At 39.6% G+C, this 27,942-nt stretch overlaps 1 protein-coding gene across 5 annotated transcripts in view; it reads left to right on the forward strand.

The window, feature by feature from the left end:
* The first annotated feature begins 201 nt into the window (after positions 1–201).
* The window catches only part of LOC105498370 (prostaglandin E receptor 3), a 204,093-nt gene continuing 176,352 nt past the window's right edge, over positions 202–27,942 (forward strand). For 2 of the 5 annotated variants that reach the window (XM_011770438.2, XM_011770437.3), the window contains exon 1: positions 202–1,338. In XM_011770438.2, coding sequence (XP_011768740.1) covers positions 442–1,338 — 897 coding nt within the window. In that variant the 5' untranslated portion in view covers positions 202–441. The remainder of the gene's footprint in view (positions 1,339–27,942) is intronic. The other 3 variants (XR_011619875.1, XM_011770436.2, XM_071091197.1) reach the window with 3 other exon arrangements.

Genomic DNA, 27,942 nt, shown 5'->3' on the forward strand with positions numbered 1-27,942 from the left:
GGAGGCGCCCAGTGGGCTCTGGGTTCGGCCCAGAGGCGTTTCAGAGGAGCCGGTCTGGGGTTTCCCAACTCAGGCGATCAGGATAGGCAACAGCCAAGAGAAGCGCTCAGTTGCTTTGCACCCTCCTCCCACCTCGGTTCTGTCCACACCCACGGGCGCCCCGCCCCCTTGGCCTTATAGAGGGGACTCGGCACCTCGGCGGGCCTCGGAGCCAGAGGTTTCCCGGAGAGGAAGGCGCGGCTGTCTCCGGGGCCAGTGAGCCCTGGCGCCGCCGCGGCCGCGGTCCCAGTAGCGGCATAGGGCGGCGGCTGCGCCCCGCACCATGGAGGGCAGCCCAGCCACAGCCGCGGTAGCCGCCGACCTCCGCCGCCGCCCGCGCCGCGTCTGCCCCCTCCCGCTGCGGCTCTCTGGACGCTATCTCCTCCTCACCTCGAAGCCAACATGAAGGAGACCCGGGGCTACGGAGGGGGTGCCCCCTTCTGCACTCGCCTCAATCACTCATACACAGGCATGTGGGCGCCCGAGCGTTCCGCCGAGGCGCGGGGCAACCTCACGCGCCCTCCAGGATCCGGCGAGGATTGCGGATCGGTGTCCGTAGCCTTCCCGATCACCATGCTGCTCACCGGTTTCGTGGGCAACGCACTGGCCATGCTGCTAGTGTCGCGCAGCTACCGGCGCCGGGAGAGCAAGCGCAAGAAGTCGTTCCTGCTGTGCATCGGCTGGCTGGCGCTCACCGACCTGGTCGGGCAGCTTCTCACCACCCCGGTGGTCATCGTCGTGTACCTGTCCAAGCAGCGTTGGGAGCAGCTCGACCCGTCGGGGCGGCTCTGCACCTTCTTCGGACTGACCATGACTGTTTTCGGGCTTTCCTCGCTGTTCATCGCCAGCGCCATGGCCGTCGAGCGGGCGCTGGCCATCAGGGCGCCGCACTGGTACGCGAGCCACATGAAGACGCGTGCCACCCGCGCTGTGCTACTCGGCGTGTGGCTGGCCGTGCTCGCCTTCGCCCTGCTGCCGGTGCTGGGCGTGGGCCAGTACACCGTCCAGTGGCCCGGGACGTGGTGCTTCATCAGCACCGGGCGAGGGGGCAACGGGACTAGCTCTTCGCATAACTGGGGCAACCTTTTCTTCGCCTCTGCCTTTGCCTTCCTGGGGCTCTTGGCGCTGACAGTCACCTTTGCCTGCAACCTGGCCACCATTAAGGCCCTGGTGTCCCGCTGCCGGGCCAAGGCCACGGCATCTCAGTCCAGTGCCCAGTGGGGCCGCATCACGACCGAGACGGCCATTCAGCTCATGGGGATCATGTGCGTGCTGTCAGTCTGCTGGTCTCCGCTACTGGTAGGTAGTTCCAGGGTTGGGGAAAGTCAGGATGTGTGTGCGAGTAAGCGGGAACGTAAGGCTTTTCTAAGTGCTAAGTGGCAGCACCTGCAGGGGTGTGTTTGCAACCGCAGAGCGCTGGAGTGTCCTCTCCTCCTATCCGCGCCGTCTTGGTTACAGCTTCAGAGTTGAGCTCCTCACTTAGCTGAGCGCCTTCGAAGAGCCAGGATTCGCATTACGCGCTGGTTATGAGCACATAGAGATCACAGGGCTGTTCACATTCTAGTCGGGGAGGAGATAGGATATGTCACTGAAATGACACAAATGCAGAGATAGAGGTTTGTCCTGGGTGCATCAAGAGCAGAATGGCTATGATAACTGCAGCCTGATACTGTGAGGGGTTTCTTTATTTCAAATACCTCTCTCACGTTAATGAGATTTTCAGTCTGCAACCCCAGACAGTCACAGCCCTCCTGCGACGTATGAGCAGCCTTCAAGGTTTATTTTTGATGATGTAGGAGAACGAAAGATGCGAGTTTCCTCCTCAGCCCTTCGGCATGGTGCTTGGCTCTCTAGGAGTGCCTGAACGATAGTCAGTGGGATCCGGAAACCCAGCAGGCCAGCATTTACTTACCCTTGTAGCAATCAAGCAGGGTTTGCTAATCCTGAGAGAGGAGGTAGAGGTTTCCCATGTCCTAGCTCCTCACACCAGAGCAATGCAAAGGAGCAAGGGATGTTTGCAAAGGCTCTTTGTCCAACACTTGACCTTACATGATATTTTTGAGGTTTTTTGTCTGTGTTACTTTTAGCTAGAAATGTCCATGTGTACGTGCTGTTTACTTATTCTTGAAGAATGGATGCTTACTTAGGCCCTGGGGAGTCTGGGCTAATAGATGTTGCAGAAAGAGCCATTTGCTCACTGTCACAAAGGTATAACCAACTATATGTATTACACAATTGTGAAAAACCTTTGAAACATGTGAATACAGTTTTTTTTTTTTCCTAGTTGTGGTAAAATATATTACATACAATTCAGTATTTTAACCATTATTGTGTGTACAGTTCAGTGGCATTAGGCATTAAGTACGCTGACTTTTTTGTGTGCCATATATACTTTTAAATCCCTTGCATTTGAAAATAGAAATGTAATTTCTTTCACCTGGTTTGGTAGATTGGAGCACAAACCTTGGCTCCAAATCAGTGACATGAGGGGACAAGGAGAGTTATGTTGAGACCTAACTGCCTACAAGTCGCTGTATGGTCACAGTTCTTTATTCCAGGAGTTGGAACTCAGGCTGGTGTCATCACTACGGCTTATCAAAACCAGCACCAGTTTTAGATATACAGTATTTACTTTTATGACTCAGGAATGGGGTGTACAGGAGGCCAACTAGGAAGGAAGAAAGAGTTCTAAATAGTAAACACTTTACTAAAGTGTGGTAATTAATATAACTTTAAAGACAAAAGGGTATCTGAATTTTTCACAAGTGTCATTTGAGCCCCACATCGTTGAGTTTGCTGTATCACATGACTTATATCCTAGGGGAAAAAATGCAGTTAAATCAATTGAACAAAATACCCACACAGTTAATCAGACTTATAATTTACTGTTTGTGTATTTTGTTTTTAAGTCAAAGAGAAACCATGTAGTGTGGTTTTGATGTAGACACTTTAATTCTAGTACCATGAGTATGGTGGCCTCAGAAAGAAAGTAGGTCAATCTTGAAAACTGTAATTTAGGATGGCCAAACTCACTCTTTCAAGAAAGACTGTATTTGAAACTAGTCTTACTTAATTTCAATTTATTTTCATTCGGATAATACTAATTGATTTATAGCATTTTACTGCACACTTTATTAATTCAATTATACAAACATTAAACAAAATAAATTCAACATGTGATCATATCAAAAAGGAGATTTTTTTTTTTTTTCTATTTTTGGACACAGAGTCTCGCTCTGTCACCCAGACTGGAGTGCAGTGGTGACATCTCAGCTCTCTGCAGCCTCCACCTCCCAGGTGCAAATGATTCTCCTGCCTTAGCCTCTGGAGTCACTGGGATTACAGGTGCCCACCACCACACCCGGCTAATTTTTGTATTTTTAGTAGAGATGGGGTTTCACCATGTTGGCCAGGCTGGTCTCGAACTCCTGACCTGAGGTGATCCACCCGCCTCAGCCACCCAAAGTGCTGGGATTACAGGCATGAGCCACTGTGCCCAGCCTAGGAGAAATTGGAACTTTTAAAAGAAAATGGTTCCATCAGCTGGGTGCGGTGGCTCATGCCTGTAATCCCAGCACTTTGGGAGGCCGAGGTGGCTGGACCATTTGAGGTCAGCAGTTCAAGACCATCCTGGCCAACATGGCCAAACCCCGCCTCTACTAAAAACGCAAAAATTAGCAGGGCATAGTGGCATGCGCCTGTAATCCCAGTTACTCAGGAGGCTGAGGCAGGAGAATTACTTAAGCTGGGGAGACAGAGGTTGCCGTGAGCCGAGATTGAGCCACTGCATTCCAGCACGGGTGACAGAGCAAGACTCCATCTCAAAAAAAAAAAAAAAAAAAATCTCCAAATATCTTCAAAAAGATTTACTGTACAAAGTTGGAATTATTTCAAAGAAAAGAAACTGACAAAGCTGCTTTCTTAATAGAGAATTGTAAGAACGAAAACACTAGAATTTAGTGGATTGAATTTTCAGCATATTAGTGTTTAAATGAGATTAACACTGTTTTTTCTAACTATGGGTATAGTATAGATTTCCTGTTAGCATATGTTAAGTTGGGTATAGGATACTGTTCTAATTGTCCAAACTTCTTACTTGAAAGGACGCTGAGTATATCCTGGATCATGACTATAACAAATATTCAGTTGTTACTGCAGGAAAACTTGGTAGGACAGAAATACCATAATAAGAAAATGTCCCAACTGCTACAAGTTCCCACTACATAAATACTTAAATAGAGGCTTATGTATCCTTAAATAAAAGCTTTGTTTCCTTTTTCTTTTTCTCAGAAACTTTGCAAAATACAATATAAAATGTGAAATTAAGAGAGTACAGTGGAAAACGATGTCACCATGATAGATGATCTACAGTTTTTAGTTACTGGTTATTGAAGACATCACATTGTCATTCTGTTGCAATCAGCCAGTTGATTCAGCAATGCAATCTATTTGACTTTTATCATTATTGTTTTATATTTTATGAATGATGCTCACCATAGCTCAGTTGTTTGACATGATAGCTAAATTTCCAGAAATGGGAATAACCTTAGGATTTTGTTCAAAGGAAGCTGTGAGTACATTTTGTACTTTTATAACTTGGCACTCCCAAACAGGTAGAATGTGGCTAATACTGTAAGCTATCTCAAAAACAGTAAATATAAAGCCAGCTATGAACATTGTGAAAAGTGAGGTATGAGCAACAGTTTCTCATCATCAATCTTGGAACTGGATAAAAGCCGCCTTAGAAACTTTTGCCTTTAATCTTGAACCGGTGAATTCCCTGCTCAGTATCCACAAATACAAACAGAGATTTTCAGTTCAAGAAGATTTTTTTTGTTTTAGTTAAGAATCACTGATATATTTTGACAAGTGAAATTTGCCTTTAATATGCCACATGTGGTAGATATGTATGGTGAATTATTTTCAGAAATGTTGTTTTGTAGCATATAAAAGTATTATTCAATTGCTAATCTCTTCTGCCACTAACTTTCTGCCATATTCAGGATGTTGTTTCAGAGAAAGTGATTAAACCTATGAATCCACATTATAGGAAAAATATTCTACAGTTTTTCTCTTTTGAAAAAGGTGTGTTGGCCGGGCGCGGTGGCTCAAGCCTGTAATCCCAGCACTTTGGGAGGCCGAGACGGGAGGATCACGAGGTCAGGAGATCGAGACCATCCTGGCTAACACAGTGAAACCCCGTCTCTACTAAAAAATACAAAAAACTAGCCGGGCGAGGTGGTGGGCGCCTGTAGTCCCAGCTACTCGGGAGGCTGAGGCAGGAGAATGGCATAAACCCGGGAGGCGGAGCTGAGATCCGGCCACTGCACTCCAGCCTGGGTGACAGAGTAAGACTCCGTCTCAAAAAAAAAAAAAAAAAAAAAAGAAAAAGAAAAAGGTGTGAAGGTCGACAAAATATTCTATGATTGTAAAACTGATTATATTATAATCTGTTCAGAAAAGCAGAATTTACACATTTATGAGTGAAATATTTAAAGAACCCTAATCCAAGACAAGATGTAATTAATGCCTTTGGCTCTCAGAAAAAAAGTCAGTCTGAATTTGCCAGAGGAGATTTCCAGGAAGAGGTGAATTGGCATAACCTGACTTCATGACTTCATGACTGAGACCAACTGTGTCCGCAAACCCATCCCAATGAGAACAAAGGGTGCACACTAGATCAATGGGAATTACGTTTTTAAAAATGTTCAAGAAAACAAATTTAGGTGGTTAGTCCCTGAATGACAAGATGAGGACTTCACTCTTTTGAGTTTATTAGAAAGAGCCAAAAATTAAACACTTCTTAAGCCATCACCTTTGAAGAAATTCACATGGTCTGAAGTTGTAATATAATTGTGAGTCACTGACCCTTCTCTTTTGAACAAGCTGTGAAGGTCAGCAACTAAAATATAAAAGTTTCCACAGGTTTAGTTTTCTGGGACTAACGCTCAGGAATATGTTACAGGCATCTGTAACAGACTATGATTCATCTGAGGGTGCAGAGGGGTGGTAGGTGAGGGATACTGGGTGCTAAGTTTCAGTTTTTAGTTCTGCCCTTGCATTGCAGTAAAGAAATGCAGGGAAGTCCCCCCTAAAACTCTTTACATCTGTGTAACACTTTTGCAACCTGCCAGTGTTCCATATTTATCTCATTCATGCCTCTCAATGCTAAGATCTACAACTGTAACATGTCAAATCCTTACTCTCCCATTTTTTCCAATTGCTTTACAAAAAGATAGGATGGAAGTTTGTATTTCAACTCCTGCCAGCTGTGCTTCTTGAGAAGCCATAGACAATCTCTCAAGTCTTCCTTTTCCCTAGAAAATTCCAACTTTCATAAAGATGGTAACCAATGAAGGAGCCTAATTTTGGAGGGGGGTTCCTCTTATATCTTGTCCCCTAAGTTTATGGCAACATTGTACTGTAAACATAGTACAGTCTCTGACCTACGATTTTTCAACCTCATGATGGTGTGAAAGGAATGCACATTCAGTAGAAACTATACTTGGAATTTGGAATGTCGATCTTTTATCGGGCTAGTGATATGCAGTATGATACTTTTTGGTGATGAATGCACAGGTCCCAGTCAGCCAGGCAAACACAAGGTAAGCAACCAATACTCTACAGTGGACTGTGTTGCCAGATGATTTTGCCCACTTGTAGGCTAATGTAAGTGTTCTGAGCATGTTTAAGGTAGGCAAGGCTAAGCTATGATGTTCAGTAGGTTAGGTGTATTAAACATATTAAATGCATCTTTGACCTTACAATATATTTAACTTACAACATTTTCAACTGACAATGAGTTTACCCAGATGTAACCCTGTTGTAAGTTGAGGAACATCTGTAATTGATTCTTATACAGAAATGACAGTTGGACGGCATATGACTGAGATACATACAACGTGGAATTTCTCTGTGAATTCCTGCACCATGCTCTCTTTACACAGAACACTTCTTTCTCCATTTTTCATTGCCACTTTACCCCTCAACCATTCAGCAATATCTGCCAAGCACCCACCTCTTTTGGATTGGCTAAGATCTCAAGTTAGAAGCCATTTTCTAGCGAAGCCTTCCTTCATCCTCTCTAGGCCATGGTTGGGTGCCCTGACATTTTGATCTCATGATACCCCGCATTTCCCTGTCACAGTCTGAGTCACACTTCATTGGAGACATTGGTTTATTATCTTTCTGTTCTTTTAGTTCTGCCAAGGTCAAGTATAGTGTCTGTCTTGCACATTATTTTTTCCCTAGAAACTATCATAATTACTTGCCACATAAGGTCTGCCCAATATGTGCTTATTGACTGAATACATTTATTTTTCTTTTGAGACAGAGTCTTGCTGTTGCCCAGGCTGGAGTGCATTGGCACGATCTCAGGCTCACTGCAACTTCTGTCTCCTGGGTTCAAGTGATTCTTGTGCCTCAGCCTCCTGAGTAGCCGGGATTACAGGTGTGTGCCACCACTTGCCCAGCTAATTTTTGTATTTTTTTACTAGAGACAGGATTTCACCATGTTGGGCAGTTTGGTCTCAAACTCCTGTCCTCCTATGATCCGCCCGCCTCTGCCTCCCAAACTGCTGTGGCATTACAGGCACTGCACGGGCCTTGACTGAATACTTCAGCAACCAAATCAGAAGACAGGGTCTGGCCCCATGTAGATAAGCAATTAGTTTTTGGCCTTAGACAATTCACTTGATACTTTCATGAACCCTCCCCTCCCCTCCCTTCCTCTTTCTCTCTCTCTTTCTCTCTCTCTCTCTCTCTTTCTTTCTTTCTTTCTTTTTTCCTTCCTTCCTTCCTTCCTTCCTTCCTTCCTTCCTTCCTTCCTGCCTTCCTGCCTTCCTTCCTTCCTGCCTTCCTTCCTCCCTCCCTCCCTCCCTTTCTCCCCCTCTCCTCCCCTCGCCTTCCCTCCCCTCCCCTCTCTCTCTCTTTTACTTCCTTCCTTCCTTTCTCTCTTTCTTTCTTTCTTTCTTTCTTTCTTTCTTTCTTTCTTTCTTTCTTTCTTTCTTTCTTTCTTTCTTTCTTTCTTTCTTTCTTTCTTTTTCTTTCTTTTTCTCTTTCTTTCTTTCTTTCTTTCTTTCTTTCTTTCTTTCTTTCTTTCTTTCTTTCTTTCTCTCTTTCTCTCTCTCTTTCTCTCTCTCTTTCTTTCTTTCTCTTGAAATAAAAATGCCTACCCAGCTCATTTCACAGCATTAGAATGAAAACCAACAAGATTAACATATGTGAAAATAATGGGGTAGTATACAGTACTATGAAAATACTTTATTACTGAGTCCTTTTAGCAAGCTGGGAATATTCCTTCCATATGAGGAATACCACTGTGATGTTTTGCTGGATAGTAATATTGACTGTTGTGTTGAGATAGACCTTTCTCCTAGCAAACTGGAGAAAAGAGGCAAGTAGTGTTTCACAGCTTGATTAGTTAGAGTTCACTGGGAAAAACATGTGGTAGAGAATGCAACTTTCTAAAACAGAAAGAAAGAAAAATGGTAAACCAAGTGTGCCTAACTTTTTTTGTTTGTTTGTTTTTGAGACAGAGTCTCACTCTGTCCCCCAGGCTGGAATGCAGTGGCGCGATCTGGGCTCACTGCAAGCTCTGCCTCCCGGGTTCATTCCATTCTCCTGCCTCAGCCTCCTGAGTAACTGGGACTACAGGCACCCGCCACCATGCCTGGCTACTTTTTTTGTATTTTTAGTAGAGACAGGGTTTCACCGTGTCAGCCAGGATGGTCTTGATCTCCTGACCTCGTGATCTGCCCGCCTCAGCCTCCCAAAGTGCTGGGATTACAGGGTGCCTAAATTTTTATGAGGTATTGTAATTCATCCCTCCTTCCCTTCCCCTGCCACCATCTCTCCTCTGCATTCTCTCAGCCCTGTAACCTATTCCCTTTTACAGCTTCTAGTTAGCTCTCTAACTCCAAAACACACTGATCCCATTTCCCCTTTCCCTTACACCGGAGGGAGGAGTTAGTACCTTGTGTCCTGAAGACCTCTGTCACAGGTCTGGAATGCTCTTTTCTGCTCTGTGGCCCTGAGAAAGGGAAGACTCATCTGCAGTGAGCAGTTCCCCTCCCCACCTGAACAGTCACTCCTCTGTGTTGGAGTTAAATGTGGGTCTTGCTAGCACCCACAGCCTCCCGTGTGAGCTCTTTCCAGTCAGGGTCTTCTTCCTGTTATCCTATATGTGCACAGACCTGTTCTACGGAATCTTGAGTTGAACTAATTGTGCATCTAACTGTTGTCTAGGATTAAGTCATTCTGCAAATTTCTTGAGAGAGTCTCTCCCTCAGTTGTCTTCATCTTTTCACAGGCAGTTAGAAATGTTGGGGCTGAACAGATCCTCTGCTGCTGACTGACAGCCCAGAATTGAATTTACGCAAGTCTTAAATCAGACCAAAGTGTGTGAATCATAGAGTTGTAAACTGCTTCACACAGTTTGACCAGGTCCTGACAACACATTAATATTATTTGCAGCCTGCAAATAGCACAATATGTTATTTTCCTATCCAGCGGCCTTCCAAGATATTCTCTGGGACGACATTTTTAAGGAGGACATTTCAGTGACTCATGTGGGTGCTTACTTAAAATCCAAATATTATTTTAGTGAACTGATTTTATGATAGATATTTGAAGGATCATCAATCTAAAATGAAAAATTGTAGCAGAAATGAAAGAGGCTTGAGTATTCCCACTTTATATTAGAAAAAAGAAAACACCTACTAATTTAGGTGAAAGTTGTGCATTATAAATAAAAGATAAATTCTCCACCAAATACCGTTACTGTGTAAAAACTCTTGGTAATACAAAAACAAAAGGCCATGTTGGAACTGGAAGCCTATTTATTTCAAGCAATAATTGGTCCCCAAATATTAAGTGTAATTTAAAACATATACTTTCCACTAAGTTTTGTTATATCCTGAAAGTAAATTTGATTTGTATATCTTTTTGTCTCTCTTTCTGAATACATTATAAATGTCATTTTCTATGATTGAGAATATGCTGCTGTTGTGATTCATAAAAATTTGGAAAAAAGAAGTATGTGATTAATGTTGAAAAAGATGAAAGAATGATTGTAAAAGATTAGATTCATTCTAAGAAATTCACAAGACAGTGAAGTGGAGCACTGATTACTGTTTGATGTATGAAATTTCACTGGAAATGTCCTGCTACCAACAACCTTATTTGGGTCAGAGCTTCTGGCAGATCACACACTTGCGTATTTCCCCAAATAGAAGAATGCCTCAGCAGCCAGCTCCTCAGCCACAGAGTAGCATCAGTGATTAAGTGACCCCTGACTTGTGAGGACTCCTCTCTGCTTCATAAGAAGAACAGAAGAAAGTTATTAAAGAAGCAAGTGAGTGCCACAGAGAGAACAAGGCACTAGATGGCAAGAGACCCGGATCTGGTCATGGACTTGCCATGTGATCTAAGTCACTTTATCTTGCCGGACTTCCCTTTTCTAATCGGTAAGATAAAACGATTAACGACTCTAATCTTCCTTTCAGTTCTCACTTCCTGTAGCTCTAAGTAGATTAAATGGTCCCTATTGGACATACTATTTCAGATATTTGGGGGGAAATACCTAAAGACTTATTAGGAAGAAGCAGAGAAATGTATGCAAATGGACAAAATAGATCACACATTCTTTTATCCAATGAGTCTATAAATATTTATTGAGAGCTTGTTATGTGCCTGCCACTCTCATCACTCTGGCAATGTGGTGGTGGCCAGCACTGATTCATTTAGCTATACAGGTTAAATAGTTACGTTGCTCAAGAGAGTGCTATTCACGTTATATTGTAAGATAATGACAATCTTTGGAGTTGAGCAGTAGGCAATCTGTGCAGCTCTAGGTGGTAGCCTCGAGGGTAAACCAAATGGAATGCTGTCTTCCTTCATGTAGCTTCCAGTCTATTAAGGTAGACAGGCAGTAGATAATCAGTCATTCCAATAAGCAAATTTAACTAGTCTGATGGGTCTTACTGTGGTTGCCCTTACTACCACACATGAGATTGGCCTCATGTGGGCAGGACAGTGCTGGTCCACTGCAGCATGATGGCCCTAATGGAACATGCTTGGCCCCAAATGTACTGGGTCTGTGCTTGGACTCCATAATTAGGGAGCACATTAATTCACACCTATGACTCCAGCCGTAATGCTCAGCTGCAGTTCTCCAGAGCACAAACACTGCTAGAGCGAGTACATGGACTCAAAGGGCTGCTGACCTCAGGCCACATGCTGCTCTAGAATCAGCCTTACCTCTTGGGTCATTAGGCTCTGGCTGGTACTCAGATTATCTCCTGACAAATGTGTCTTTCCCTTTCTTTTCTTTTTTATTTTTAATTAATTTATTTTATTTTGAGATAGGGTCTTGCTCTGTTGCCCAGGCTGTAGTACAGCGGTGTGATCATAGCTCAATGCAGCCTTGAACTACTTGGCTCAAGTGATCCTCCAGCCTCAGCCTCTGAGTAGTTGTACTATTAGGTGTGCACCACAACACCCAGTTTTTCCCATTCAATAAGTTTGCTTTGAAGGCTTTTATGTCTTTTCCCTGTAGTTAATGTGGCCAAATCCACTCTGCTCCAAGTTTCTTAGCTTCAAATCTTGAGAGAAGAGGTTCAGTTTCTTAGTCTCCTCTTTCACAGAAGGTCCTGGGCCCCTGAAGCACTGTCTACCTCTTCCCAAGTGACCGGCAGAGTCTATACCACAGAGTGTTGTGTGGGTTTTCCTTTGTCATACCACACAATTTCTACTATGTGAAGCTAATGATTCTAAATTTACCAAAATAAGTAATTCTTCTGAAACTTCTGCTCCAATGTCATTTGCTCTGTCCACTTGACCAGAGAAGTGCAGATGGATGCTGGCATACCTTTTTATACATCAAAAATGAGCACTTTATGGAGGCAAGAGAAAGATGTTTTGGGAGAGTGTCAAAGATCTATTGGTGCATTGGGGTTAGGGAGGGCATCTCTGGGAAAAAGGTCACTGATGATGAGTCTTACAAGATAAGACTTCAAGGAAGAAAGAGCAGTATGTGAAGGCGTCAGTGTAGGAATATACTGGAAGCATTGGAGGAACTGAAAGAAGGCCAGATGGATGGATTAGAGTGGGTAGAAAAGAGATTGCCTGCAAGGCCGGTTAGGGAGGGAGGCAGGGCCAGATAATTCAAAACCTTGACATTTTTGTTTGGGAGTTTAGATTTCTACCACAAGTACAATGAAAAACAACTGAAAGCTATAGGCGAATGATTTGGTCTGCTTTATGTTTTAAGGAGACCACTTAAGGTTGCCTAATGGATTAGATGGGTAGAGCATCAGAGCCCTCGAGTACTGAGGACAGACGGAGATGTAGAGACATTAATATAAAGAACAACTTTCTTCCTTAAATGTTGCTTTAAAAGAGGAGTGGGAAGTAGCTTGGCCTAGAATCTGTGAGAGAGGGGAAGCAGCAGTGAGTCTGTGCAAATGCACCACAGAAAACATTGAACAGGATGTGCTGGGAATGGTAAGCAGATCTGTTTTTGTAGAAGTACCTTTGAGAATGTCAAGAACTATACATACAGTCAAATAGAGACCGAAGGGAAAGGGAGAAACACCTAAGTAGGTTGCTTAAGATTAGGAATGAGAATTCGTATTTCATTTTGGGCAAGTTGTATTGATTTTCTATACTGTTCTATATTTGTAAAATAAGAGAGTGTGAATTATAAAACCTGAATTCACAAAGCCCATTTAGGTAAACAACTCATCTAATATTTGATATCTTTCTGGAATATTCTTAGTGAAATTGTTTCAGCTTTGTTTATGCTTTGTTGAACACCCTTAATAATAGGAAATTTTTTACTTTTCAAGAGCTCTAGGAATTTTCTTAGAGCCAAGATTGTGCCAGGCTCTTTCTCACACATAGTTTTTAAAAAATTTCTTGCAATAACCCTATGAGATAGGCATTTTTGTCGCCAAAGTTATTGATAATGACAAAAACTAAAACTGAGAGGAATTGAGTGATTTGGTCAAGGTAGCAGAGCTATTAAGTGGACAGGCTGGGACTGAAAGGCCAATAAATTTTCAATAAAGAAACAAAGCTGAGAACCATTTAGAATTCATTTGTCCATGTTTCCTCCATGCCATGATGCCTTAGAATACCCCAATTAAACTTGAACTGTTCTTTCTATTAGAAAAATTCATTTCCCTTATATTGAGTGAGTCAGAATCTGTCCTCCCTTTTGCTTCCACCCTTCGGTGCTAATACTAGCTCTTGGATTAGTTAGAACAATACTAAATTCATTTTTATTTTATTATTATGTTTTATCACAAAGAGGTTAAATTTTTTGCTGACAACTCAGTAACTGCATACATACTTTATTGCACAAGTTTTAAGTGGATCAACAATTATATTAGCAATGTAAACTCATGTTCATTTATATAAAAGGACTGCTCTAGATTCTGGTGCATTTTGTGCCAGGTACGTTAGTAAATATGGCAGACATAAAGGGACTTAGCTACTTCAATTTATGTGAACAGAAAATAGCATATATGTCATCTTATAAAATACCTGTTATGTCAAATCCAGGAAAATCAATAAATGACAAAAGGAACACTTTAAAAGAAAATTTAGCGATAAAAATGTTAGATTAAAATATTAGGTTTAAAAAACTTAACAGTTGGACTTAGGAACAAGAAAGTATACACATGTTGGGAATTTTTAAGAAAAGATTACCATATTCCACTTCAGAATTATGACCATATTCCTAAAAAATAATTCTGGGTTTCTACAATGTCTTCCCTGCTAGTATAAATCATTGTTTTGTAGTTATTAATATGGTGACTCACATAAATGAGTTTTAAAATAACATTCTTCTCACTCAAAATAAAATAAGATAAAACTAATATTACCTCCACCAAATTACAAAGAAATCCTATCGGCCGGGCGCGGTGGCTCAAGCCTGTAATCCCAGCACTTTGGGAGGTCGAGACGGGTGGATCACGAGGTCAGGAGATCGAGACCATCCTGGCTAACACGGTGAATCCCCGTCTCTACTAAAAAACACAAAAAACTAGCCGGGCGAGGTGGCGGGCGCCTGTAGTCCCAGCTACTCGGGAGGCTGAGGCAGGAGAATGGCGGGAACTCGGGAGGCGGAGCTTGCAGTGAGCTGAGATCCGGCCACTGCACTCCAGCCTGGGCGACAGAGCGAGACTCCATCTCAAAAAAAAAAAAAAAAAAAAAAAAAAAAAAACAAATCCTATCAAAATGTTGGCCAGATGAATCCGGATACAGACACATCAGAACAATACTAAATTTACTTAAAGACATCTTTCATTTTTAAAGTTTTTAAAAATTTTTAAATATAAAAATACTATACCTAATGCTAGTTACACAGAGAGGTATTACTAATGCAGCATTATATTATTAGGTAATGAGGAGATCTACTAAGCTTATAGGCAGAAAAATAACAAAAAATTACCTTGACTGTGGCAGAGGGAGGAGCCAGGATTTATAATTTATTTAGGAGACACTTACTGAATACTGATTGCGTGTGAGGTAGTGCCACAATGACGTGACCCTTGTCCTCAAGGAATGTGTTGTCTTTAAAATGATTGCCTGGAGAAACTTGAAATTGACTCAAAAAAAAAAAAAAAAAAGCAGGAGCATTTTCCATCTTTAATTTTCAATAAAGAAATAAAGCTGAGAACCATTCAGTATTCATTTATCCATGCATGCAATCAATATTTGTTTATTGAGCCCATACAATGTGTCAGCCACAGTTCTAGGTGCCGGAAATATAGCAGTAAATTAGGCTAGTTTCATGCTCTTAGGGAATTAGCATTCTAGCGGAAGGAGAGAGGCAATAAATAAACTAGAAGTCTGGTGATTGTGATAAATACCATGAAGGAAAGGAAGCAGTGTGCCAGAATAAAACCAGAAGCATCCTTCTGGCAGCTGTGTGGAGCTGGATTGCAGAAAGGTATGAGTGGGAGCAGGGAAACCAGGTAAAAGGCTGTTGAAGTCATCCAGGTAAGAGGCGGTGACAACTGGGATTGGAGTGGAGAAGTGCACATATTCACATAGCGTTTTGGAGACAGAGTTTACCAGACATTTTGAAATTTCTCTAATCCCTGTCCTATGACTCTGACAAGGCATGGAACCTCTCTCTTCCTCTCCGAGCCTTTGGTTTTGAGGTGGCCAGCTATCTACATATGGCTTTCCATTTGGCTCCCCAAGAAGGAAGTGACTGCTCTAAGCTTACAAAACTAGGAAGGGACAGAATTTGGAGGTAAATTTGATCTAATAGATGTTATTTCCATTTTTCTGAGATGTGAATCAGAACAGTCACATAGAGACACAGAAGTTAGCAAAGTTTGCTTATAAAATAATAGAATGTCATAAGAATCGTGATCCCCAGAAGACCTGTAGCATGCTGATTTCCAGGCTAGGTCTCAGAAGAAACTTTCTGTTGTCGTTGTTCTTTTTAAATGGGCTCTGGTTATTGTTGGCTCTTTTTCTCCTACACGGAGAGCAGTTCTCAAGTTAATACTCCCTACTTTTAAAATCAGGATTGTTTGGCTGCAAGTGACTGAAAACTAGTGCAAACTAGCTTACGCAAATAAAAAAATACATAAAAATAAACAGGTAGGGGGAGTTGCTTGATTCACGTAAACTGCAGGAGCATGAAGAGTGGAGGCGGGCTTATAGAAGATTGAAGCCAGGACTGTCTCTTTCAGAGCCGCTAACTTCAGCTTCTTGCTGTGTATCACAATCCCCACTTCAAGGTTCTGCTCCTAAGGAACCAGCCTAAGCCATAGCTTTGCAGCTCCTTGGCTAGGCCTTGTGTTCTTTTTTTCAAAGCTTCAAGTTAAGAAGTTTATATTTGCGGTCTACATGTGAGATTTTAATTTTGCTTTAATAATAATACAATATTTTACTGAATACGTCATCTTGAAGCACTGTTTAGACATCATTGATTTTTTTCTATTGTTTTGTTTTATAAATACGAGAAACAGTCATAGATGACAAAGTTCCATTTTCAAAGACTAGTATGAGTTTTCTAAGCTATGAGGAAAGATTCAGGCTCAGAGAATTGTCCAAAGTAAGAGTATAATGAGAGGTGTCATTATAAGATGAAAATCTCACAAATACTCCATTAACACCATAGGGAGATGACTAGAGAAGAAAAAAGAAGTTCTTTCTTGATTTTTCCATAAAGGATGAGCTGTGGTCTGGGTTTTATGTTAATCTGGCAGCCAGCTTTTTCTTTATAAATCAGTAGCTGTGCTAACGGCCAACATGCTGGGCGGCAGACTTTTGAATTTATTTAATGGTAGTAATTTTCTCCAAGAATAGACTAGGGATTTGCCTGGATCCAAAAGTAAATTTCTTAATACTAGCTTTTGCTCTATAAAAGACATTAGGGAACATTTTGAAATTCTTTTCTCTAGCATCTATTTCTGATTAAATTTTGCTACAGATCAATATCAGGAAGCATGGAATGTCTTCTGACTTCAGAATTCTACCCTCTTCCTTAGACGTGGTTCTGGATTGCAGACAACCAGCTGTGACTCCAAGTGCAAAGGGCCTATGTAGAAGGATTTCGGGAGCTCACAGAGTCCAGAGAAAGCTGGCAGGTCAGGTTTGGAAAACAGGCAGGACCCAGGATGTTCTTGATGATGAACTTCAGGCCGCACAGCCAAAGTCCTGCTGGAAAAATGTTTGCTGCATGCCACTGTGATGAATCCAATGTCTAAAAACCCCCTTCTTCTTTGTGTTATGCTTGTAAAATTCAAAATTCTATTGCCAGCCTGACTGCTCTAGCTTGGGTTATTTACTCCCATGTTATAACAAAGGATGAAGAGTCAGGCACCTCCAGCACTTGGTTTTTGACATATGTGCTGGGATTTCTCTCCCACCCAGAATACAAAGAAACGGTTATCCAAAACTGGGATATTAATAATAAAAGGTGGAGGTTCATTTTTACCATCTATCTAATTTATTCTTAGAAACTTTATAACAGTAACATATTTTTGAAGCCGTGTTCACATGTGCACGTGTGTGCACGTGTGTGTGTGCATGTGTGTGTGTGTGTTTTCTTGCCACGTATCTGTTGGGAAATTGGGGTAGCAGTGAGACTGGTGGAGCGCAAAGTGAAGAGAGCCACAAAAAATAAAAGGACTTCTATTTACTGAACGCCTATTATGTGCAGGTACATATATGACAATTACCCTTTCCATATATTATCTAATTTAACCTTCACAACAATTTTTGAGTTTGTTACTTTTCATTCCCATGTTTCAGTTGCAAATGATAAGACAGAAAAGATTTGATAACTTTCCCTAATCATATTCCTAGTAATGGGTAGATCTTAGGCTTTTTTATGCTATAATGCTATGTGTCACATTGTTTTTCTCTTTCTTATTAGTTTATAAAAATATTTTCAAGTCATTTCATTGAAAATATTGTACAAAAGAGAACAGATGGATTGAGAATAATAAAAAAAATCACAGAAATGATCTGGGTCATATAATTATGGTGATGATTTCCTGTAGAATATCTATTGATTCATCAACTGATTGACCTTTGCAGAAGCTTGAGTATCTAGGGAACATATTCTGAAAATCCCTGTAGAAGGTGACAGGAGCTTTCACTTGTCTGACAGTAACTTGTTAAATGATTCCATTCACCATGATACCTGCAATTTAGGAGGTGTTTTTTGTAAAGGTGTGGCATCAATTTTATTTACTTCTGTGTGTCTTTTAGGCTTACAGCATTCACATTCAGTGATAAAGTTTTACTAGGCAAACATTTTTCAGCTAGTACAAGTCACATATATTATTCTTTTCACTAAACTATTTATAAAACAAATAAAACTGTATATTGAGTTCTTCTTGCTTGGTGGGAAAGTGTTTGACCACAGTCAAAATTAGAAACTTTGTTTTGACAGCTCTAAAGCCTCCAGTATGATCCAGTGCGATTGGGATTCTTGCAAACCTGCTTTCATCTTTTTTTCCTTGTAATTATGGAAAAGAGAAAGAGCCTTAGAGAACCTCAGTGTGACCACGGTGACTCTCTAACATGGAATTCAGGCATGTTACTGTAGTAGCCTCTCACCCAGATTAAAAGGCTTCAGATTCCTTAGTCCTCAAGATCTTGGATTCGGCCGCATTCACCACCGTACCATTTTTTCCATCCCTACCCCAGCATCCTTACCTTCAGTGATAAAAATCAGTTTGTAACTCTTATAATGATTCACTCAATTTCACACTCAGAAATATGGACTTTGTCTCAAATACCTACAAAGTATCTGCTGTTTTGGGAGACAGGAGTTCCTCTGAACCTAGAAACTTCTTTACTTATTTATTTATTTTATTATTATTATTATTATTATTTATTTGAGATGGAGTCTCACTCTGTCACCCAGGCTGGAGTGCAGTGGCGTGATCTCGGCTCAGTGCAACCTCCATCTCCCAGGTTCAGGTGATTCTCCTGCTTCAGCCTCCAGAGCAGCTGGGATTACAGGCGTGTGCCACCACACCCAGCTAATTTTTGTATGTTTAGTACAGATGGGGTTTCACCATGTTGGCCAGGCTGGTCTAGAACTCCTGACCTCAAGTGATCTTCCCACCCAGGCCTCCCAAAGTACTGGGATTACAGGTGTGAGCCACCACACCCGGCCATAGAAACTGATTTAAATGCCCTTCCTCTTTACTCCATAGTGCCTGTGCATACCTTTACACTTAATTATGCGCAGTTATAATTATGACAATGAGGATGATTGGCCTCAACAGACAAATGCTTATTTTGTAATTCATGTGCATTGTATTTCACAGATATAATTTCATTTTGTTCTATTGATGACAACTTGAGGAGATCCTGTCATCTTCGTTTTCAGAATAGGAAACTGGTTTTGAGATGTTAAGTAACTTTCCTGGAGTCAAATCCAGATCTGCCTGATTTTATTGCCTATGTAATTAGCCACTAAGCTTTATGGCCTCCCTCTTGTTAATATCTATTTGTCTGATTCAGTTTAAATTATAAACTGCTTAAAAGCAGAGATCTTGCCTTGTCAATAAATCTTCCTGTCCCAAAGCAATCACTCAATAAATGATTGTGGAATGAATGAAGAAGGGAAGTGTAATTAAGTGAAAAGGACACTAGATTAGGAATAAGAAGATCAAGGTATGAATCCTAGCTTTAAAAGTTTTACATATATTAGGTGCTTTTTAATCTTCACATAAATCTTGAAATGTAAGTGACATTAATTCCTGTTTTTTATTTTATTTTATTTTACTTTTTCACTAGCTGAGTACGCAACTAGCTTTAAGGTCACAGATGATAAATAGTGTTGAGTAAATCAAACTCAAATCTTTTTCATTCTAAAGCCATTAATCCAACTTGAATCTAATGAATCATGGGTACTATTAATACAGTAAAATTTGTTAGTATTTAAGATAATAGTACACGTTTTTCTTTATTCTTTTATTGTTTCCACTTTGTTGTTAGTAATAAAAATTCTAGGGAAGATTTAAACATACCTTTAGGGTAGACAATTATAAGAGAGACAACATTGTTTTTATAATGGAAGAGAGAAGTTAATTGGAAGCAATGGGAAGAAGCGCAAGAAAACAGTTGCTCTAATGCCTGGTGTTTGAAGACGGAAAAAATGAAACAGATATTTGGAAAGGTGCCCTGGGGATAACAATTAAACATGAGGAATTTCAGCAACAATAGGGAAACATAGTAAAAAATAAAAAACAAAGGAAAAAGCATAATACTGCAAAAGATGCTCAGGAGTCTCACTATATTCATGTTGCCCTCAGTCATTATTGAAGATGATGTAATATAGTGGTTTGGGGGAAAAAAAAAACATAACAAATCCAAAGTTAGGGCAGCCTTCAGAGTTGGTTAATCCCAGAGCTCAGCATCGTCCTCTAGGACCAAGGTTTGCCCCATCTCTCTTTCGCAGTACAATATTGGCCTCATCCTATGGCTTGTTCTCTGCGAGTGGTAGTAGAGATGCCAGTACGTGCTTCCTGGTTAACTTCTAGCAGGAGAGAGAAACTGTGTTTTTCTATTACTTTCTTTTAAAAATGAGGAAACTGTTGGATCTCATTAGCTAGTATGGGGTCACATGATCATCCCTAACCCTGGCACATTCCTGTAGCTAGGGATGGGGTCAGCCCTGAAGCACATAGGATTCAATGAAAATAACTATGTCGATGAGCAGGGGAGATGGAAGAATGGACGCTGAGTAAGTGACCAATAGTAGACGCTGCACTGATGATACCTATGCAGTTTAATTGACAGAATGAAGGTGGGAAACCCTCAAAAAGAATAAAGCACTGAAGTTTCATCTATACAGCATAGTAGCCACTAGCCTCATATGGTTATTTGCCTCTTAAAATGTGATTAATACAAATTGAGATACTTTAAATGTAAACTACACAGCAGAGTTTTAAGATTAAATACAAAAGGTAAAATGTAAAATATTGCATTAATAATTTTTATATTCACTACATGCTGATGTAACATTTCAGATATATCGGATAAATTAAAATTCAAAATGTTTCTTTTTACTTTTAAAATAAATCTGGCTACTAGAAAATGCAAAAGCATACGTGTGCTGCAGATTTGTGGCTTGAATTACATTTCTTTTGGATAGTGCTGCGTTAGACTGAAGATTTTCCAATTGTTCTAACCGGGGGAACTATGTCAATACGTCTTTTTAGAGAAGTAGATGAAAACAGAGCTGTTCTGGTTAAATGGGATGGGGAACCGGATAGTTCCAAGTCTCAATAGATCTATTTGCCAGTTCCTGCAAAACTATTCTTGAAAATATCTACTTTGGCTTGGTGAAGTGGCATAAAATCTTTTGTTTTTAATTCCAGTGCTTTGGGAGGCCAAGGCAGGAGAATCACTTGAGGCTAGGAGTTCAAGACCAGCCTGAGCAATGTAGGGAGATGCCTGTCTCTACAAAAATTTAAAAAGAAAAAAATTAACCTGGCTTGGTGGCACATGCCTGTAGTCCTAGCTACTAGGGAGGAACCCTTGAGCCCAGGAGTTTGAGGCTACAGTGAGTAAATTATGATGGTGTTACTACACTCCAGCCTGGGTGACAGTGAAACCCGGTCTCTTAAAAAAAATAATAACAAAAGAAACTTACATCAAATATAGGATTGTAGGTGAATTCACCAAAAGCATTTTCCCTATGATAGTTGTAAGAACTGTTTTATTATTGCTTGTTTAAGATCTTCCCTAGAAAGGCAAGTAGTGCAGTAAGAATTGCTTTCATTGGGCTCACACGTTAAGGACAGAGGGAGTCAATGGAGTTGGGATCTGTTTATCTTTTTATAGGAGCTTGGGAGCCTGTGATCCTCATAGAGTTAAGCATTTGAGTCATGGTAGGAACAGATTTCTTCCTCATATTTGCTTCCTTCTTGTTATTATTTACTTTGCTGTTGGACCAACCCAGAATATAGAGAAAAAGTTATCCAAAATTGGGATATTAATAATAAAAGGTGGGGGTCCATTTTTACCATCTATCTAATTTATTCTTAGAAACATTATAATAGTAACATATTTTTGAAGCCATGTCCACCAGCCATGTCCATGACCAAAGTCCAACAGCAAAGTAAATAATAATATAGTATTAATCTAAATAATATAATATTAGTAATAATACAATATTAATCCAAATAAATCAATAGATGAGACAAAAGCAGCGTAAAGGGGTAAACATAGAAGATGAACACATTATAGTTTTCCATTTTCCTGCATCGCATACAATACAAATTGTGTCTTATTCAAACTTCCTTCAAACCTGGTATAAAATTGTAAGTGCTAACCATTATTTAAGTTAGATTTTAAAGTCTGATTTCCTGAAAAAGAAAAGAACATTTTTTTCATAAGTTTTGGAAACTAAAGTTTACAATGAGTAATATGAATGTCGCATGGCACTTGCTGGTTTTCAGCTGCCACCTATGTGTTGCTTCCGTTTGTAATACATAACATCCAAATAATAGCAAAACAGCAAGTAGTACTTACATAGCACTTATATAAGTCAGGGACTGTGAGTATTACTCAGTCCCCATTTACAGTCAACAGGACGAGAGTTAGCTGTAAAGAAAGCTGGTAAATTTAGCCAGGGGTGTGTTTTGTGTTGGGAAAAGGAAAATGAATGAATATAATGTTAGGAAGTTCCTGATGCCAATACTGAGTACAAGCCTAACTCTGGCAGGGAATTTTGCAAGTGCTAAATGAAACTGTTACTGATGTGTTATCTCAGATTCTGAGGGATATTTTAAATATTTATTATAATATAAGCAAGAGCTGATTAATCACACAATTCCAGATTCACAACTCAAGGAGCTGAAAGTGTCACACAATAGCATTGCTTTTTCTGTAACATTAAGAACAGTCTGTGATTTCCTAATCATGACAGGAAGTTTGGCCTTCAATGCCTCAACCTTTCCAAAGAGAGCCATGTTAACTGGGCTTCACCCACAATTTTGCTGCTTGACTCTTGTGAAGGGAAAAAGTTGCAACCAAATATTTCTGGTGACTTTCTCTCCTCTTGGGGCTACCAAGTAGCAGCATTGAAGACATTCCTGCAACCCACTCACCTCACCGATATGCATAGTCTCTTATAGTAAGTATAATATAAGCATTCGTTGCTGTTTTGTTATTATTATTCTTCAGATGTTAAGTATAAGATATGGTCTTATATTTTTGGGTAAAACTTCTATAAGCAAGCAGTGCTAGAATCATATATAACACTTTTACAGTAATAAAAGGACTTTTGACACTAAGTATTAAAAATTTAATGGTATCCTCATTAAAGACTGTGTTAATATGCATAATATCTTCTTTTTTTTCTTGGGCTATATTTTTAAATAAATGTTATTAGATAAATAGTTAATAAAATATCTTCTTATAGATTCAATATATTTTATTTTAAATACTTGGTTCTCCTTTCATTCTATAACCCCAGCTTACCAGCCTCAGGGTTACTACTGGCTGTCATCTGAACACCAGAACATTCCACTTAAAATCATGAGTGATAAGAAGATGTGCTTATAGTCCATTAGCACCTAGTTTGAAGCTGTTATCCTGGCTAATTATAATAACAAGAAGAAAGGAAAAAAAGGAAGGAAGGAAGCCAGGAGGGAAGGAAGGAAGGAAGGAAGGAAGGAAGGAAGGAAGGAAGGAAGGAAGGAAGGAAGGAAGGAAGGAAAGAAGAAGGAAGGAAGAAAGGATGGAAGGAAGGAAGGAAGGAAGGAAGGAAGGAAGGAAGGAAGGAAGGAAGGAAGGAAGGAAGGCCGGCCCTGGAGTCTTGAAGAGGATTGAATGTTGTTAGATTTGTCCATTAGATGAAAACTCTAGAATCTGTACCCCAAATGGGCAGGATGCACTGTACCCTTGCTCTCATTCACTTAGTTGTTAATTCAAAAACTATTTATTAATCTGCTGGGCTTGGCCCTTGCTGTGATATACCTAGAATATAGGATAGAATTGATCCCTACTCTTGTAACAATGTTCGATTATTGAGAGAGACCAACAATTAAAAACAAGCAGCAAGATAAAATGTAGAGAAGTAGAGAATTATGGGAATCCATATGAAGATTGTATTAAGGCTTGCTTTTGTCAAGGGAAATATCAAATAAATTGATGTTTCAAGACCGTGCACAAAATACGTCAGAATTTTTCAAGTAAAGAAAAAGAGGATGAGAGTTTTAAGACTTCCAGAGATCCACATTCGTAAAGCCTCAAAAGCAAGAAAGAACTGTCACTTTTAAAGATCTGCAAGAAGTTCAAGGTAATTGGATTATTGATGCATGAGAACTTAGGCTAGAGAACACAGCAGGTACTCACCAAGTAAAGAGGAGCCTTGAGTTTAAGTGTTTGGACTTTATACTCAAGGCAATGTGTATAAATTAAGGACTTTTTAAAGTGGAATAAGAAGATTAAAATTTCATTTTACAAGCATCTTTTGTAAGCAGCAGCATGGGCCAGGCCAGATGGAGGCCAACAAATCATGTCATAGATGATTGTGAAAGTTCAGACAAGAGATGATGGAGGCCTCAGTTTATGGTCAATTGGGGGTGTAAATGACAGACGTGATAGATTTAAAAAAAAAAATAATAAGAGGTTAATTGGGGACTTCATGATTGATTGGATGTGAGGAATATGGTGAATGTGGTGGAAGGTGGAGAGAGACAGAGAGAAGAAGAGAAAGACACACACAAATGAATCAAGGGTAACTCCCAGGTTTCTATTTTAGAGATGAGGATTTACTGTGATAGGGAACATTAATGTAGAAACGCCTTTGAGGAAAAAGATAAGAATTTCCATTTTGAAAATGTTGAATTTGATGTAAGAAATTTAAATAAAGCCATGCAATAGCAGCTAAACTAATCCATTTGGAACTCAGAGAAAAGGTATGGCCTATAGCACATAAATGGGTTTTGAAGCCATTGAGATGAAAGACCTCACCTAGTCAGTTTATCCACAGTAAGAAGATGAGGCTCCCTAAGATGCAATCCATAAATGCTAACATATTTTGAGAGAGAGAGAAACAGGAACATATAAAGGGGACTGCAGAGGAATACCCAGAAAGGTAGCAGGAAAATTAGTAATAAAATCAGAACAAATGGTGACCCAAATATTAGAAAAGAGAATGTTTCAAGAGACAGCTACATTCAATTAGGTCTGACGTTACAGACAAGACTGTGGTGTTGATTCTGCAACCTTGTTGGTGGTCTTGGGAACAGCCCTGTCTGAGGATTTGTGAACACAGAGGTCAGGCTGTAGCAGGTTTTGGAATAAGTTTAAAGATAAGGATGGTAGACACCTCTTTTGGGGAATATGGCTGTAACTTCTGGAGCAGTCTATATGTAGGTAGGTAAGAATTCCACAGCAGGTTTTATTTTCTCAAGGTGGCAAAAATTTGGACATGTTAAAATGTGAATGAGGAAATGCCAAAAGTGGGAGAAGTTAACTATAAAAGAGAAAGGGAAAACCTGAGAGTATACGGTCTCTGAAATTCAGGATGGATAGGATCCAGGGGATAGATAGAGGGTGTGCCTTAGATAGACATGGACCTTTTCCAGTCAAATAAGAGGAAGGAAAGAATGGATGGCTGCAGATGCCGAAGTTGGTGGCAAGAAGGTGGGAGGCCTCCTAAACAGATTGTTTGTGTGTGTATGTGTGTGTGTGTGTGTGTGTGCCTGTGTATATGTGTGTTTGTGTGTGTATGTATGAGAGAGAGAGAGTACTGACTAGAGAATGAATTAGGATTGGGTATCATACATTTAAGTACACCCCAATCTGCTCATATTCACCTGGTGTCCATCCCGAATATAAGATGCATCTATTTTGGATTCTCCTATGAGATGAAGTCTTCATAGATTTAAAAGGCAGTGTCATTTTGACATACTGCAAAGTTTAATAATAATTTATCATATCAGATTAGAACCATATTCATTACTCTGCATTGTGTACTGACTATGGCATAGGAAGGGATTCTTTTGTATGTCATGGCTGTATTGTCCATGATGTCCATCACTGAGGCCAATAATTTATCACTAAATTTAGTAAGCTATAATTAATTTGTTGATGAAGCTGAATGTTTTGATCAATTATAGAGTGTCAGACTGCTCACCTCCTGTTAAATTATGCACACATTGACCTCTTAAGAATTCAACTTAAAGTGACCACATTATAGTTCTAGGATTGCAACACTAACACTTTACCAACACGTGGATAGATGATTGTTTACTCTAAATTTAATGCTTTTTAAAGTGTAAAAAATAGCATGTGTATTGTAAAGAATTTGGGGAAAAATACAGAGGAGAAAATAGATATTGCCCTAATTCTCACCCAGATAAAACTACTTCTAGTATATTTTACTATAAATAAGAACAGTTATTTTTTAAAATTTGGATTATACTGTGCAACATTTATTTTCACTTTTCACATTCTGAACATTTCTTCATGTTACTAAATATTCTTCATATTACTAATATTCAACAGCATGATTTTAAATGTCAGCATTAGAATACCTATAAATTATGCATGTGAAGAATGGTCCATAGGTTAAACAGTGCTCTGTTGTCAGTCATCTAGGTTTTTCTAATTTTCCATTTTTATATTGAGGTGATTATCTCTGCACAAAAGTAATTAACATCTCTGATTTTTTTCCTTCACATATTTAGCTGTTTTTAATTGTCACTAATACTCTGGTTCTCTGAATGGATGAGAGTACAATTGAACATTTGGGGTTTAAATGAAACTATATTTTTGGAGGAAAAATCTCTTAAATCTAAGCATTTTTAAGGATTAATGTACTTTAAGCCTTGACAATGACATATTATCTAGACTTTCTTTTGACACCTGAGATATAGGTGTTTGAAATATAGTGAAGATAACTCATCTTATTTGTGTGTCACCCAGCTAACCCATCATCGTTAATCCAAGAAATGAATCCTTCTATAGAATAGATTTTGCCTTCCCCCTTTCAGCCAGAATTTGAATACTTACTTAGATATTGACATTCTGTGACTGTTCTAATAGAAAGATAAACATTTATCTAGACATATGTCTTCAGCTATACTGAGCCAAGTCATACAGAATTTACAATTTATACTAATTGAAAGGGAAGTTCTTATGCAGCAAATAATGTGGTAGCGGGCTGCTGGCTTGTTTATAATTTTGATTTTCCATATCCAGTAACTGAATAATGATTCTGCATTACTTAAAATTTTTAAAGTGCAAATTTGAGGTGAGTTTTCTAGAACGACTTTATTAGCTAGAAATTCAAGGAAAATAGACACAATACATTTATTTCCTTGCAGTATTCCCCTAAGCATTTTCTGTTCTGTTTGTGAATGTCAAGGCATTTTGTTCTGGAAGCATATGCAATAGTGTGAATGCCTGAGGCATGGGAAGAGGTATGCTATGTAAATTGAAGGTATTCATTATTCTTATCACATTTTAATTTTTGCAACTGCTCTACTAGATGGAGACAATACACAGTAAGTGTGTGTGAATCGTCTTTTAGAGAAGGAAGAAGTTAAGAACCAATATTAGGTAACAGTCTCCAAACTAGAAGCAGAACTGAGTCAGACTTATGGAAGTTCTTTAACTCTTGGTCAGTATGTTTGCCAGAATCTTCTATTTCTTTTAATAAAAATACCCCCACCCCACTACACACACACACACACACACACACACACACACACACACACTCTGCTGACATACACCAAAGCTTCATGAATCTAGTCCCTTGTTCTCATACACTGTCTTCTAACTTTGTAATTTTTCTCTTTCCTCCATTTACCCCTTGGAGTTTTTTTTGAAGAGGAGTTTGACTTTTGTTTCACACCTATCTCCTGTAGGTTTTAATTCTTTGCCAAATGAAATCCTTTCATTTTCCAGCTTTGCCCCAAAAATCATCAGAAAAAAAACTGTAGAAGTGTATGCAGAGGCCATCCAGTCCAGCCCCACTGCTTACTAGTAAATGTAATAAAGTTCAGAGATAAATGACTTTTCTAAAGTTGTAAATGATAGCAGAACCAGCAATATAATTTACTTGATTCTTAATCCATTGTTGTTTTAAAAAATCTTATAAAATGACATAGTAGTAAAGATGAAATGGACAAATTCTAGTAATTATTTTTAATGTTTATGAGCTGTTTATTTGTAATGTTTTCAGTTTAAATAAGGCAGGGAAAGCTTTTGAAACAGTAGTCTAGGATCCAGAGATGACTTGACAACTGGAGAACAGGTGTAACTAGATTGTAGAGATTACAATTGTTTCTTAATCTGCAGTGAAGTTTCTTCCTATGCAAATTATGTAATTAACTAGTTTAAAGGGCCTAGACTCGTTTTAGTGTATTATGATGAAATACACTTATCAAA

This window comes from Macaca nemestrina, chromosome 1 (genome assembly GCF_043159975.1).
Source record: "Macaca nemestrina isolate mMacNem1 chromosome 1, mMacNem.hap1, whole genome shotgun sequence".
NCBI classification, from domain to species: domain Eukaryota; kingdom Metazoa; phylum Chordata; class Mammalia; order Primates; family Cercopithecidae; genus Macaca; species Macaca nemestrina.